The sequence below is a fragment of the Coptis chinensis genome, chromosome 9 (genome assembly GCF_015680905.1).
Source record: "Coptis chinensis isolate HL-2020 chromosome 9, ASM1568090v1, whole genome shotgun sequence".
NCBI lineage: Eukaryota > Viridiplantae > Streptophyta > Magnoliopsida > Ranunculales > Ranunculaceae > Coptis > Coptis chinensis.
Window position 1 is genome coordinate 81,486,210 of NC_141464.1, and position 15,739 is coordinate 81,501,948.

The 15,739-nt window shown below is 36.4% G+C and overlaps 4 protein-coding genes across 5 annotated transcripts; all 4 read right to left on the reverse strand.

Annotated features, from left to right (window-relative positions):
- Positions 1-253: 253 nt before the first annotated feature.
- On the reverse strand, positions 254-4,668 carry LOC147478638 (ATP-dependent caseinolytic (Clp) protease/crotonase family protein). The gene is made up of 15 exons (XM_086581951.1): positions 4,250-4,668; positions 4,079-4,162; positions 3,937-4,005; positions 3,731-3,794; positions 3,383-3,456; positions 3,204-3,287; positions 2,963-3,047; positions 2,705-2,790; positions 2,387-2,508; positions 2,219-2,279; positions 1,444-1,542; positions 1,057-1,158; positions 931-972; positions 747-853; positions 254-654 (listed from the first exon to the last, which is right to left on the reverse strand). Exons 1-15 carry the CDS (start codon positions 4,280-4,282, stop codon positions 597-599), a joined length of 1,170 nt encoding a protein of 389 aa, XP_086438077.1. The 5' UTR covers positions 4,283-4,668; the 3' UTR covers positions 254-596.
- A 414-nt stretch (positions 4,669-5,082) lies between these two features.
- On the reverse strand, positions 5,083-7,460 carry LOC147478639 (large ribosomal subunit protein eL20y). The gene is made up of 4 exons (XM_086581952.1): positions 7,277-7,460; positions 7,056-7,171; positions 6,893-6,956; positions 5,083-5,632 (listed from the first exon to the last, which is right to left on the reverse strand). Exons 1-4 carry the CDS (start codon positions 7,289-7,291, stop codon positions 5,291-5,293), a joined length of 537 nt encoding a protein of 178 aa, XP_086438078.1. The 5' UTR covers positions 7,292-7,460; the 3' UTR covers positions 5,083-5,290.
- Positions 7,461-8,472: 1,012 nt separating this feature from the next.
- LOC147478640 (large ribosomal subunit protein eL20z-like) lies at positions 8,473-10,834 on the reverse strand. 2 transcript variants are annotated; one of them, XM_086581954.1, is made up of 4 exons: positions 10,550-10,834; positions 10,407-10,473; positions 10,177-10,291; positions 8,473-8,758 (listed from the first exon to the last, which is right to left on the reverse strand). In XM_086581954.1, exons 1-4 carry the CDS (start codon positions 10,746-10,748, stop codon positions 8,699-8,701), a joined length of 441 nt encoding a protein of 146 aa, XP_086438080.1. In that variant the 5' UTR covers positions 10,749-10,834; the 3' UTR covers positions 8,473-8,698. The 2 variants fall into 2 exon arrangements, with proteins under 2 accessions (XP_086438080.1, XP_086438079.1); XM_086581953.1 differs by having other exon boundaries at positions 10,407-10,482; positions 10,550-10,833.
- A 1,739-nt stretch (positions 10,835-12,573) lies between these two features.
- LOC147478641 (aspartyl protease family protein 2-like) lies at positions 12,574-14,928 on the reverse strand. The gene has a single exon (XM_086581950.1). It carries the CDS (start codon positions 14,588-14,590, stop codon positions 12,914-12,916), a length of 1,677 nt encoding a protein of 558 aa, XP_086438076.1. The 5' UTR covers positions 14,591-14,928; the 3' UTR covers positions 12,574-12,913.
- Between the last annotated feature and the right edge of the window lie 811 nt (positions 14,929-15,739).

Here is a 15,739-nt window from a genome sequence, read left to right on the forward strand (position 1 = left end):
ATTTAGGAAAGGCTTTCGAAACCATTTTTGTTTTTAATTTTTTTTCCTTTTTTTTAAGCATTCAATGGGGAGGTTGTTTAGGCAGCTGTTTATTAAGAATTTAGGAAAGGCATGAGAAACCATGTTTTCCCCTGTATTTTTGGTTAAAGCCTGAAAATGATTAATGATCGGCTGTGATTTTGGTTATTGAGATATACTCATATACAGAACTCCATAGTCCATCATACACGGAATTTGAAAAAGTGAGATTGCGTTATTTTGGTTACGTAAATGAAATATGTTGATAACCGACGAGGAATAGCTGCTCATCAGAAGCGTGATGATAGCTTATCATGTTAGTGTTTTGCTACGCTTACTGTAAAGTTAGGTCTTACAGAATTAAAGGTCATTAAGAAACTCAACACTTGAATCATCTATAGGATATATAGATAAAAGGAGACACAACCCTTAGACCTCGTAAATCGTAATTGCAGGCTTGGTGCTATCTGCATTACTAGTAATAGTGAAGCTTTGACAGTGGATACATTTGAAACCAATAGCCTATATATGGCTGATGCAGTGGCATTGTATAGAATACTCCAGAGGTGATGCATTTGTCAATTCGTCTGTGCTCTTAAGCTTGGATAGGCTGAATGCTCAAACTTTCCGTCCCACCTGTAATTCCATTCGGACCCGGATATTTATTTCAAGTAGTGTAGTAAACTACCAAATGCTGAATACAGAAACTGAACATCTCATAGACTGACCTGCTTGCTTCTGTATTTGGAATGTGGAGCTCCAGTTCTTCTTCGAAGGGCTGAAACACCAGATCTACTTTATCATCGGTCACTTCATCGAGAGTTTCTGGGCTCCACTGTCATAGCATAAAAAGTAAGAGACCAAGAGGGGAAGAGAAACAAGTGAATTAAGTGAATAACAGAGAAAGCTCACCTTTGGAGAATTGTCTTTGTCAATAGTGAGAGCTCTAATACCCTATTTAAAATAAAATTGTAAAACTTTTAAACGGATTTCTCCAAGAAAAAAGTGTTGAAGTGGAAGCTTTTGTTTCTTAAGTACCTCATATACATCACTGGATATTGTGGTTCTTAGTATGTTTATTGTGAGTCTAAATTCGTTCTTCAGACACTTGGCCAGAGTTTGCTTCCTCCCTTCTCTTATCTGAAAAGCAGAAAAATATACGAGGGACAAAATTTAACAACAACTATTTGTAACAATCAGGCGGATGAATATATAATAGTTGTTCATCACGTAACATAGCAAGAGATATGGCCTAAAAATGAATACAGTGTTTATGTACTGCAACACATAATTAAATTTCACAGTTTGATTATGAATAAAAGTCTAGTTTCTAAACAAAAATAGGTAGATAAATAGGTGTCACTATAAAGATAGAAACATCGTTGAATATCAACAACTATTAAGTGATATTGATATGTAACATACCGATCTAAATGTTATATTCAATCCTGTTGGAGATGATCTTTTCAAACCCTTGAGAACTGCCAGTATCCAATCATTTCCTGTATTACTTGCCTCAGCTTCCTGGCCAGCAAAATATATCACAAAGGCCACAGCCTCGATAAGGGACAATTACAAGCATGCCTGAGCTAGACATAGGGATAACAATAGCATATCGTAAGGGCAAACCAGGAAAAAGACAGTGAATGCTAGGGTTCACTATACAAGATACTATGGGAACAAGCCACAATATAATTAACATATATTTATTTTGGCCAGCAGAGAGTACCTCATCAAGAAGAACAGGCCTCGTTACAAAAATGAGATTACATAAAGATGACGGCACAATATGATTAAAAAAATTGTTATAACAATCATGTAATTTCATCTATTAGACCTCAGTTAGTAATTTGAGTAAATGATACTGATGGACATGCACAGCTCAGTCAATTTTTCTTCCTTTATGAAGCTCTATTTTTCTCATGTTTTTATATACATGAATTTGGCATAATTGGTAAAAGGTGCCATAAGTTTTGATGCATAGATACATAAAAGTCAGTCCTAATTATAAATGCAGCTGGAAACTGAAGACTGCTGTAAGATGCTTCTTAAATGTGTGCAAAGGTAACAATCAAATCGCCATGCATATGGGACAGTGAAACTGTCTGTCATTAGCAAATACATTTAGAATATGTATACAAATGTTATGAGTACTGAACATAATGCAAAAGTGACAATATTTGAGGATTAGTGTACTTACAAAAGATTGTATAATCTCCTTTACAGATTCCTTCGAGAAACACTTGTCGATTATAGCCTGCCTGCAATAAAACAACATGACATGAAGATACTCTAAGGACATTAAATAAAATTCTTTTCTTTCCCATAGAATAACCAAAAACATCCGTCGTCAACGAATACGCATTACTTGTGTAAAATACTTCCGTCATCCGGGATAACATCAGAAGAGAACTCCTGGATCACTGATTTGACAGCATGCACATCACCCGAGTTCAATTCAAGCAGACGCTTCTCCAGATTGAGCAAATTCTGCCATGTAAAGAAGTCATGATTTGTGAATTTTTAGTCTGCGTGAAGGTGTTAATTTTCGATCTAGAGATTTTATGGGACTTCCTACTTTTTTTTATCAGATTATAATATGCTAAAGCTAAATATCTTTTAGACCCAGAATTGACGGTATGCATGTTTACTACTATCTTTCATCCCAGAAATGTTTATGGCTTACTTCAGAAGGGACAAAATGTGTTGCCAGACCAGCTGCTACCAATTCCTTCCCATTCAATCTTGCTCCTGTTAAGGCCAGATACTCTCCTGCAGATTTACCCACACGCTACTTGAGATTTCAGAACAGGAAATGACAAAAGTTATGTCAAAGGAAATCCTACCCAGCCCACACACACTTTGGTGGAGTACAGTTGAATACGCCGCTTGTAAGATTGTCACCAAAAAAATCCACCTTATAAGTAAATAATTTCATGCTTACCCATATGCCCCGGAAGGTGAGAAAGTATGTAGGAAAAACTGCAGTCAGTGTGGAACCCAATACTGGCTTCCGGCATTGAAAAAACCTACACATGGAAAATGTTATCTTTAACTTTGTGAATAGCCTCCAAAACAATAAAATAAAAAACAAACAATCAGCGTACAAGCGTCACTGATGCAAGCAATGTAAAAGAACTCAGTAATTGGATCTATATAATTGTAAGCGAAACTCAGAAACTCACAGTTTTCTCTGTGACAACTGAGAATTTCATTGGAACCATTAGAGATGCACCTCCCCCAATCACAATCCCATGAGCAAGAGCCACCTGGAACAACACCATTAGCTGACCTGGGAACAATTGGATGGCCAATATTTTTGTGTTTTCCAAATCAGAGAAGAAATTGCATTTAAATCGAGTACCTGAGTTTTTTTGTAAGTGTGATTGTGATAACACAACCAGTACATTCTATACACAACTTCAAGGCAAGAATCATCTGTCATGAAAACAGGTAATGTTACAACATACACAACTAGGGAGACCTATAAAATTTTCACCAAGATCAAAAGTTGAAGTTTAAAATGTTCAACAATAACTATTTTCTTCATTTTCAGGAGCCTACTGCTTATCCTTTAAAATATAGCCTATGCTTGGGGACGTGGGATATCTTTGGCAAGCACCTCTCCGAAAGAGCAATAAAGGTCAATAACCTGGGCTCACTGTCCCTAGAAGATATCAAAGTACATTGATAAGAAAGATATTGCACTTACATGAGTTCCTTCCATCATAGAACATCTTTAAGTCCCCACCAGCCGAAAAAGCACGCCCAACCCCCTATTAAATAACAATCAAGGTCAAATAACAAGACAATTGCAAGATAAACTTAATCCAAATTCCATTGAGGTCAACGTTCCCATTGGAATTGAAAAATCATTATACAAAGTCTCATATGGAAAAGTAATACACTAATACTAGCCTTGAATATGACCAGCTCTGCATTGTTGTCTTTCTCATATTTCTCTAAGTAGTCTGCTAAGAGACAAACCTGACCACAATGAAATAAATCATAAGATCTCTAAGTAGACAACATTTCTGGTAAGTGAATTGATTGAACATACCACTTTGGCTGAAATGACATTCAACTGACGGGGTCTGTTCAAGGTGATCAACCTCACATGGTTTACTTTTTCAGCAATAACAACCTAGTAAGTCAAATGACACAGTAAGTGATTTAACACACTTTGCATTGCAAGAAAAACCAAATTGTAAAAAAAAAAAAAAGGAAGTACCTGATCATCTGGGAATGCAATATCTTGTGCCATTGGGACAACCCAAAACAGTTTCAAGCAAACAAATCTCTGCAAGGAAGAAAAGGGTTCTGGTTTTGAAGATAAGTGTGGTGGAACTGATGAGGTTGGTTGCAATGAGAATGCTCAATGCTGTAATGTCAGGTGCTTTCCACCTACCACCACACCCAACTTACCACTCACTATTCCTTGCTTTGTTGGGGGTAGGTTTGGACTTAAGACCAGGTGACTAAGTGTAAGTTATCAACGACTAAAGTAACTAACAACTACCAATTAACCAACCAATTCTGTTCTTGGTTTTACTACAACACATCTCACTTTTTCAGAATATATGAAAAAATTGGGTAGATGCTCTCAGTAGTTGCAATCTCTCCCTCTTCTCTTCGCCCCAAACTCAAAACTCTCTCCCTCTTAGGCCCAACTGATTCTTATACCTTTCTAACTTGAATATTTATAAGCTATTCAATTTTTAATACGCATAGCCGTGAGAATTTGGTTGGAACTTGGAAGTCACATTCTATCAAGATAACAAATGAAACGTCGGATGGAAAACACAATTGCAAGTCACGTTCCATCCAGATGCAAATGAAATGAGCCAGTCAGAAACAATTAATTGTTATTCTAGCTAGAGTGCCTTCCCAGCTCCTTAATAAAGCTAGGCAATGGAAACGGTAGATAACAAGGCCCACCTTTCTACACTTTTAAATCAGTAGCAAGTTAGGCCACGCTCCCTGCACTTAAACCATAAAGATGGCAAAACTTTTAAGGAAAATCTGCACGGGGCTTCAACCAGAACTACAAAAACAATATGAATCTAACACGAAGATAATAAATGTCATCAATTAAGAATACCAAATCCTTTAAACATGTGATGACAGAAAGACATAAATGAAACATATCAAAATGTCTGACACAAGATATAAACGGTTTCTCTAACAAAATATATTTTGGTAATACCATCTGAGCTAATTCAACAAAACTAATCCGCAGCTCGGAAGAGAACAAAGACATCATTTATCACCTTCACTTGAACACGTTTGGCCTTGATGCCTTGTATGTGGTTTTGAGTTTTCTAGATGGTGGCCTGACTTTTGTGAATACCAAGGGGAACTTGATGTCCTTCTTGTGGAATTGCTTTGTGCTCTCTCTTTTGCAGAGCTTGGCAGGGATGGTGGCTGTCTTGATTATCTGGATGCATGGGAACCTCACCCTGTGACGGGAAGCCATCTCAGTGTACATCTGCTCAACACCACCATTCAGAGTAGTATCTCTGTATTCCTTGTACATGTTGTGATACCCAGTTCGGCTCTGATAGCGCAACCAAATCCCATAGTTCTTGATTTTTGTGGGATTCTTCTCAAATATCTGCAATACAGACCAAAATCAAAATAACAAAGTGGTATAACTATCGATGTCTAAAAGTAAAAGGCAAAAGAATATCTACAGATGCACTGACAACTAAAAACTGATACATTAAGTTTATCTACGAGGAAAAATAAACATTCCCTAAATGAAAAAGGAAACCTTGATCTAGGACAGAACAGAGACAACAACTGACTTGGATAGCCCTGGAGCACATACATAGCAGCATATTCATGATAGAATAGTCTCAACTCTCAAATGGAATATACCACAATTGCTTAATTGCTTTTTTAGGTTCTCAGAAATTCACGTAAACAAAGGTCACAATAGAGATAAATATAATCGAAGAATAAGATCGTGTCCAACAAATCAAAGCCAGTGAATTATGTCAGAAAAAAACATTTAGATTAAAAATTTTATTTACTAGCAGAAAGGATGTAAAGCTTGATCTGCAATCTTGTATAATCTTGTATATAGTTGTTTGATACATCCGATCAGCCTTTTAACTACGAGATAAATGACTTTCTAAGAATTTTATGATACAACAGAGACCAAAAGTGCAAATTTTACAATGTATCAGATTGATATAAAAAAACCTAAAAATAAAAGTGGTGTCAGCCAGACTTCCCATTCCAAAGAACTTTTACTCCAGATTTCATCAACATCAGAAATGTAGCTAAAGATCTCTCCACATAAATTCAGAGATCAATAACCAACGTAGTACATAATGATGTCATGGTGCAAATTTTTACCCAACACTTCCATTAAAAAATATAGAAAAAAAGACACAAAATACCTTGGAAATCTAGTCATCTTATAGTAATACACCCCCATTCTGGGTTACGGTACATTAATAACCAACATATTTGCAACATTTCCTGAAATATCAAGGCAATTTGTTCTATAGTCAACAGCCATCCAACTCCAAAGACACTTTGAAACAGTGATTCATGTCTTTAATTAACTAACGCACACCCCACACTATCTTATATTTGAGGTTAAACTTGGTGACATTTCCAACTTGTTGCAGAGGAAAACCATCAACTATTGTGTCTCACTTTGACACAGAGCAACATCAGCTCTGCTCTACTTTTGCATCAACAAAGTGACTTCTTTACAATAACGAAATAAAGAAGCGTATCAAGATGCATTCAAATTTCAACCTTTAAACAAACCATATATCCCTACATTCAATCACACAGAAACATCGATAGCATAGAACCACTTTAAAATTCATTTCCAAGCATTCCAATTAATATATACCTCATTGATAGCAAGAACTTGCCCATTGCTCTTCTTAACCTTCTTAAGCTTCCTCAAAAAATACCTATGTATAATAATAATAAAACATAAAACAAATGTAAACAAACCAATAATAAATTATTTAAAAAAAATATGAGTGGTAGGGGTATTTAGGTAATTTTACCAAAACTTGGATTTGGCACGAACTTCATTTGTAGCCCAAAGTTTCATTCGGAAAATCTTAGGGTGCTCATCTTTTTCAGTTGGCAATGCTCTTCCTACCACTTGATACTGATGAAACTACATTTTTTTTTTTTTTTTAACACACCAACCAAACAAAGTAAATATATATATCACGACATTAATTCACATATAATAGAATGAAGTAATAATAATAAGACTTACCCTGAAAATCCCCATGTTTTGCAGCTGAAGATAAAAAGGAGCGGCGGTGTGTTTTTAGGTTTATAGGATGGAAACCCTAATTTAGTTTATATTTGCACCCAATTAATGGATTCGAGCACCCACTTTTTTATAATAGTCCAGCCCATTTGCACATACGAACAACATGTTGAAGGGAATTAAAAACAAATGAGTTTTGGAATTCAGTGTCATGCTAATTGTATTTGTATCGTTAAAATTTTGTATTTAAAAAGGATGACAACTAAAATATCATGGAATGCTTAGATAAGTTGATTAAGAAACACCATTTTATTTTATTTTCTGTTGGGTTATAACTGCATAATTAAACATTTTACAGTTTCTTTTTAGATATTGGAGAAAACCAATGGTATATATATATATACTGATTTAAACATAAATGATGGATTATGTTGTCCTTAACACAACCATCATATCCCAGGTAACTATCTGAAATTCTGAATACACTGCATTCTTGTTCATAAGAAGAGGAGTTTGGAAGGAGTTCAACAACTAGGAGGATATGGCCAGGCTGGCCATTTTTAATTCTTTGGTTTGATTGATTTAACTTTGAATATATTAAAAAATGGTAAGTTTTGAGCCCTGTAAAAAATGGGAAAAATTAAAAATATTGGCCTTTTGGTGACCGTGGCATCCAAAGAAGAAACTCAAGGTCAGTAATCATAGTTTTAGTTTTCAGGTTAGATTTTCATTTTATTGGCCAATAATTTGGGTAAGAGGAATGATATTGCTTTGCTATTCGTTTGACGATTAGGAATTTAGAAATGACTCCACAGTCGATCCATGAATACATTGTCCCCATTCACATAATCATATATATATGTCCTCTCATACTTAACCACCATCTAGCAAGTGGTAACTACACATGCATGGTCAACCACTACATAGAAAACTAAGCAGGTATCCAAATGACACCAGTTGATCATCTTTCCTGCTTCATACATCATTCAACAATAAAGATAACTTCAAAAATTTTCTTCAATCTACAAACTACAAACTACAAGTCTGCTGTTTTTATTTCTTTTGACAATAAACTACATCTTGTCAATCACAAACTTTACTATTTTGTGCATTCCTTATCAAGGGACAAGTATATGTCCAATTGTAAAAAAATGCTTGTTAGAAAGGCATATACAGCAATATATAACGGCAGTTGGTCATGACAAGAAGTACCAGCTTTTCTGTTCATTAAACAATGACTACACGTCTGCCCCTCAAGTACTTGCACTTTTACCAGTTTACAAGACATTCCAAAGAAATACAAAGCTGCACATGGTCAATTATGTAAACATATTAAGTAAACTCGCACACAAATTCATATAATTATCAAACGGCGGGGCGCGTATATGCATCATTAGACATAAGCCCAAATCAGCTCCTTAAGGATCACCAGTCATCAGCTCCCTTCGTTAAGCCAAGAATTAAAGCAATTGTAGCAAGAACAGCCTGCACAAACCAAAGCACATGTTAAGAGCAATTATGTCGCTTCAGTAATTCCATAAGACTAGATGCAAAAAAAAATGAAAAATAAATTCAATTATTAGAGATTGTAGCTTGTGTTATTTGAGTGGCAGCAGATTACAATCGGTTTTTTGCCCCATATTTTCTTCTCACAAAGATCAATCTTTAAAAATTAAACTATTACAAAATTTCTTTTCCCATTAGATAAATCCCGAAAAACACAGCAGAAGTAGAGACCAGAAATATATGGAAATTCACTCAACATTGTTATGTCAAACATGACAAGGTTAGAAAATGTTACAATGAACTAATTCTTGGTCATGGTGTTTTACATGAGAATGAGATCATCTTGCCCAAAAATCAAAGGTGAAACAATGTCATATTGTCAATATAAGTGATGGTTGGGCACTTGGACATGTGTCAAACCATGTAGAACGTTCAAGCACTCAAAAAGGAAAGGAAACCCTAATGTTTAACTAATCAATAAAATAAACAGTAACAAAATGACGAGAGTGTACAAAAAACAATACCCCAGAAGTAAGACAAAAGCTTAATCACTACAAGGGCTTCAAGACTAAACAACATTGTAATCAAAGATTGAATTTTGTCATGCTAAATGTGAATGTAAAAGAGCATCCATGTCCAACTACTTCTCACGAAAACACCAATGATGATTGAATAATTTCTTCATAAAAGTTTGCATTAATTTGCAGCAAAAACTTCTTGCCTAAAAAGAATCCCCTACAACAGAGAAATAAAACTGCAAATCATCAATTTCAATGTACTGTCGCTTACGGTGGAGATTTCCCCTCATCATCAACCCTCCTCATTCAATCTCTGGAAGACTGACAAAAATTATCCAGGACACTAGCTATAAGATCAGAAACAATTGGGTCTGACATTAACCCAAACCCTACTGAATTTTAATTATAAATCTTCTTTTCTTCTGATGACTACAATGGCATTAATAGTCACCAAGTACTTTGCTAATCTAAAGCATATGTCAGATTGGATATGTATCTAGGATAGTATCAGTCCTGAGAACTCAACAACTCGGTTGGATCTATCAACTACGGAGTCAGATTCGTCATTCATGTAAACAAAAGCTGCATTTCAATATTCAGTTGTTGAATCCGATCATGTGCGCAGATGCAAGACCAAGTCAGATTCAACTTAACCAAATCAAAGTAAATCCAATTTAAGCGATACATTAATACAAGATGGAACCGGATTTGTACTTGTCGCAGTGGGACTGTTCCTATATATAATATACTTACTGGATAGAACCAAACAATCTCCAAATGCTATATGATACAGATATGTCTGATTTGGACTAATAAAACACAATTATCATAATATAGCTTAGTCTTTCATATCATCAATCCCAAGGTAGGAACACTTACAGCAATAGTGCATGCAATATACCCTGGTTTCTCTCTGTGATCTACTCGTGCACAGAGTATAATGACTGCTCCAATATACCAGGGAACGGCAGCAATAAAGAAACCAAGTACAAACCTTCAAAACCGATTGCAAAAGCATTTAAATCCCTCAAAATTATGTTAACAGATTCCAGATATATATAATATATGGAAAGGGGCAGTAAAGATTCAATATTTATATATGAACTTACAAAAGCCAGCCGGAACCAATACCACAACAACAAAGACGACGCTCTCTTACAGGTCTACCTTCAACAACTGCATAAACTTGATTACCACAAACACCAAATAAGTAAAATAATATTATTAAAGTATTAACAAGTAAATATATTACCTGGAACAGCTTGATAACCATAAGGGTAATAAGGAGAAGGAGAAGAAGTAGCAGCAGTAACACCAGGTGGTGGGGCCGGCTGTGGGAAACCAATTGAAGGAGGCTGGTTGTGATGATGATGATGATACTGTGGAGGTTGTTGACCTTGGAAAGTTCCGTACACTTTCTTCTCTTCTCCTCCTCCTTCTCCTTCGCTCATCTTTTCAGCCGTCCGCTCTTTTCTTTCTTTCTTTTTTTTTTTGGTCTGAAAACGGAATTTTCGGTGTGGGCTGAAATGTCGGCAGAGGTTGTTGAGTTGGATTTATGATGTAAGGCTACTGTGTTCTTGTGGAGTACCACCTCTTGAATGGTCAGTCCATTATTGTAATGTTGTCCACTTGTCATTGACAATAGACATTCATCTTGATATTTGGAAGATCTCGAGAAATTTGAAGTTAAGTAGTGATTTCCATGGACGAAAATATCAATCCATCTAATAAAAGGGCTTCGTGGTGGGGCCTGTAAATGATCATTTTAGTTATCCCTTACAAATATGAAGAAAGAGGAGAAGGGGTTTAGAAATGGAAAAGACCGAGTTTTATCATTTGTTGGAAATAGAAATCCAAGCGCTTTAAAGATTCACGATCTATCTCTCGATTCTGGGGGAGAGAATAATTAGGTCTGACGTAGTTCATGCAGTTAGTATTTATAGTTGTTGAACATATGGATTTGCGCGACATGTGTATTCACGAATACAGATGTGTGGTGGAGATCAAGAATGTGTGTATGGTGTTGGTAGAAATTTTGTAATAATGGAGAGTGGTTACAGTGGTTTGTGATTTGCGATAATGGCTTGTGTACGTAAGTCTTCGGTAATGATTGCATCTAAAGATTGATGATATGAGATAAAGCGTTCGCATGAGATCGTCTGTGCGACCTGCGCTCTTCTAGAGCGAGCTGGTAGGGCGAACATCTTAGATCGGGTGATGATGTCGTTGTTTGTAGTACGAGCTGAAGTGGACCATCTACATGAGGTGAGTTGTTAATGAAGCGAGCTCGGAGGACGAGGACATGAGGTCAGTAGGATATTTCTGTTTATATTGGGTACGTGTATAATATACATTGGTTGTGTATATTAGTCCCTCACACAACTACAAATGTTTCTCATAAATTATTATGATCATTATTGATTTGGTCTACAATGACTATTTTTTTGTTGGACTTTTATCATTCGATTGATTGGGATTTTTTTGGGCCTAATTTGAAACAGTTTCGTAGGCACTGACTATATATTAGTGTCTATATATCCACCGATTTTATTCGGATTTCACTTCGAACAGAGATGCTGAATTCTGGTATACCATTGGTTCATACCAGAAATTCAGATATCTGATTTATAAACCTCGGGTGGATGTCTTCCTGAGAGAACTCTCTATTGTCCAATGGGTGTTCTATCATCATTGACCAATAATTCCAAAGTATCTGTTAATCTAATATTGAGTATTAAACAAACTTTGACTATTCAACTCTTGAGTCTTGACTTTGGCATTTTTCAGTAATGTGGTAGCTTTTTCTTTAAAAAACAAATTAAAGAAAAGAAAGACTTGCATACTGATTTAGAGCCTTAGCCTATAGCAGAGCATGTTGTTTATTTTTGAAATAGTAACGATACTGCATCATATCGCATGTTATGTATCTTGAAATCTTGGCATATACCTCAAATATTTAGTATTTCCTTTATTGCAAAAGTTGAGGGACAGAACACATCAGCCATCAGAGAAGGATATAGTCCAGTGGCCAAGTATGGGAAGTGATGCTAAGCCTCCATGGTCATAGTCAAAAGCCATGTTCTGAAAGTGTATATGTAACTAGACAGACCATGTTATAGCCAACTAATCAGCCACCGCACAGAGGTGTTACTTGACAGCTTCCTCTTGCTTATCATTCTTCTGTTTGAATTTGTTCCTTAGTTCGTTTGTCAAAATAAAAAAAGTTTAAGACAAAAAGGAAACCATATACAATACAATTAAGTTGCAATTCTCACATTTCTTGATAAAAAAAAGTATATTTTCATTAGAAATCTAAAACCACAAAAAGAAAATAAAACTAAAAAATGAATCTAATCATGTGTGTATTTCTCTCTTTAGAGAAGAAATCAAACAAAAAGTAACCTCCCCAGACCAACATTTATACAACTTCTGCCAATATCCATCCCTGTGCCATTGAATTGATCCTGTTAATCACTTCATAGACATGCATCCACCTACTTGCATATTGTGTGCTAACTCTCGATCGTAAGCCATGTCAGCCTTCATAGCTTCCAGCCGCTCCCTCAATAAAATGTGAAATCCTAGTCTTCAGTCTTCAGCTTTATACTTGAGGACACTAAACATCGGCACATCTCATGGGTGCAAAACCCAGCCTAGATTTCTTTGTATCATACATTATATGGAAGTTTTGTTGTTGGTAGTTACCCAGTATCGACAAAGAAGATCGAGGAGTACCCAGGATGGCTAGACAAACAATCTCCTCAGGATCAAGTCGAATGAAGTAGTTCTCCACTGGAAAATTCCATACTGCCCCATCTTCAAATAGGATTGAAAAGTCAGGAAGCTCCACATTCTTCATACCAGTCACATTATAACAAGGATCCAGCACTGGAAAATCCTTTATCACAGGGTAGCCTTTGATCTTCTTCATGAATGCATCCTTAATTATCTTATAGGCAGGGTCGGCAAAATAGCTAAGAGTCGTGCCTGAGTCGATGATGGTTCCTCCAGCGCCCTCTTGAGACAAGTTCCATGTATCCTTTGGAATGTCCAACACATCCCCCCCAACCATGATCCCTTTTATTTGAACATAGTAGAATGTATCGACCGAATTCCCTTTACCTGCCACGAAAGACGTGAAGTTCAAATTGGGATGGCTCGTTAGGCTTTTGTCTTCACCAAAAATCAACTTGCTGCTAACACTGATGTCGCTATTTCGATCCACAAGACAGTAGGAGAATGTGTGACCATAGAGTGATTGAAGCTGAGACGAGAACGATAACGGTCCTCTTCCTAGTCCAAGTAATCCCGCCGCCCCATGAAATAGTCCTCTATTCCAATGCCCACAACCAAACATAACATTCTCAACTTTCCGAAATTCTGAATCCCCAGTAGGCGACGTGAGGTTAACCGTGAAGGTCTCTAGGGCGAAATCCCCAGTTGTATTTGATTGGTCACCATACCAGTAAAAATATGGACAGGACTGGTTATCCAATTTACATGGTTGTGGGGGGTCAGGCGATGAAACCAGTTGACAACGCGGATCACTGCAGCTAATATTACGAAATGAAGATGATTCTTGGGGATTATAAGGGGCACCATTTTGTTCAAAGCAATCATGGCATGGAAGACATTGAATCCAATTGAGATCACTACCAGTGTCTAGTATCAAAGAGTAATGTTTCGGCGGTGTGCCGATGAAAACATCCATGAAGTATTCCCCAGACCCAAGACTAACACCAGATTCTAAAGTTGCTACAAGTTTACTTTCAGATATACCTGCATCAGATTCTGGTCCCACAACAGCTGGTTTAACCACTGACTTAATCTGCTGCTTCTTTTGCTTCTTACTCTTTTTCTTACTTAATCTTTCTTCAATGTTCTTATTCTTCTTCTCTATTATCCTTCTATGAAGAGTTTGAATTCTACTCAGGTCTCTATATGTAGACTCAATTACTGATTCCTTCTTTCCAGTTTCAGCTACTTGATTAACAGATCTGTGCTTTAGATTGAGCTTCACAGATGGTCTTTGATTACCATTTTCTTGTTGTAGCTCAGTTGCTTCTGCTGCTTTATCAAGGCTTGTCGTCTTCGGAGATTGAAGACGGCAACCCGAGGTAGAAGAAACTGAATTGAAGCTTGGGTGCTGTGGGAATTCGATACCAGCAAGAGTAGAATCATTAGAACTCGACTGATCATAAACGTACGCAGTGTCGGCGACATGAAAGGTAAGCAAGGAGAAGAACAGTAGACCAGCAAGACTAAACACTACAATCTTGGACAAACTCATCATCTCTTCTTCTTTGTAACTTTCTCTACATGAACTCTTCAAAACACCAACAACGAAAGACTTATCAGTTATAAAGCTATACTCAAGCTTTTTTTAACGAACTTTTGTTTATTAACCAAAGGTGGAAAAAAAAAAAAGAATAATGCAGAAATGGAAACAGAAGAACCCAGCAAAGTTGTAAAAAAATGGGAAAAAAAAGGAGATGGAGAGAAGAAGAGATGTAAAGAGAGTGTATATAAAAAGAGAAAAAATATGAAAACTTTGGTCTGTTTGAATAGAGAATGAAGAAAATAAGACTGACTTATACCTAAAACACGGTTTCTAAGAAGAAGAAAAACAAAGAAAAAGGAGGAAAGTGTTGGTGAGGTGAGTGTTGGAGTTTTGTGTAGTTTTTACAGTTTTTTTACCTGGTCTGCCTTTTCTTTTCCCTCTTGCATGTTCTTAAGTTCTCAACATCTACTGTCTTTTTTTAAGTAGAGGTGTTTTTTTGACCTTTGGGCTTTGTTGGTTGAATTGAATGCGCACAACCAATGACAGATGCAAAAAACTGGTGCTGGTCATTGCCTCATTGGCAGGCAAAGCAATTTAAATCCTGTGAGAATTCATCAGCGGCACTTGGGAGCATAGATGAAAAACAGCGGTAGAAATGAATGGGAGTAGTAGCGTGACATGTATTACAATAGCAGCACTATAAAGCCAAAGGGCCAAAATTATCGACATATTCCACGAATTTTATGACAGTTTGTATCTCCTCACGAGCTCATCACAGTGCTAGATTGGTACAGTCAACGTTTTTGCCTAATTGTGATTAGAATGAATTCTCTATTGGAGTGCAACATACGGATGCCATTTTAAGTTGACTGAATCTTAATGTTACCATGCACTCACGTGTTGTTCAAGTAAGACGTATGTGTCCACATAAAGTCAACTTCATCTTTCAAATAAACAGCCACTAGTCCACTACTTCTAAGTAGGTGTGGTAACTGATTGATTCCGTTTTATTCAAGATACTAGCCATTTTAGCCATTTGGCCCGGACTATGTCCGGACTTGCTACATAGATAGCTAATGACTCAAAAGTTTAAAATCCACTTGAATAAATAATATATGTATATTGATAGCTAATAATTCACTACATATTTTGTTTGAAGGG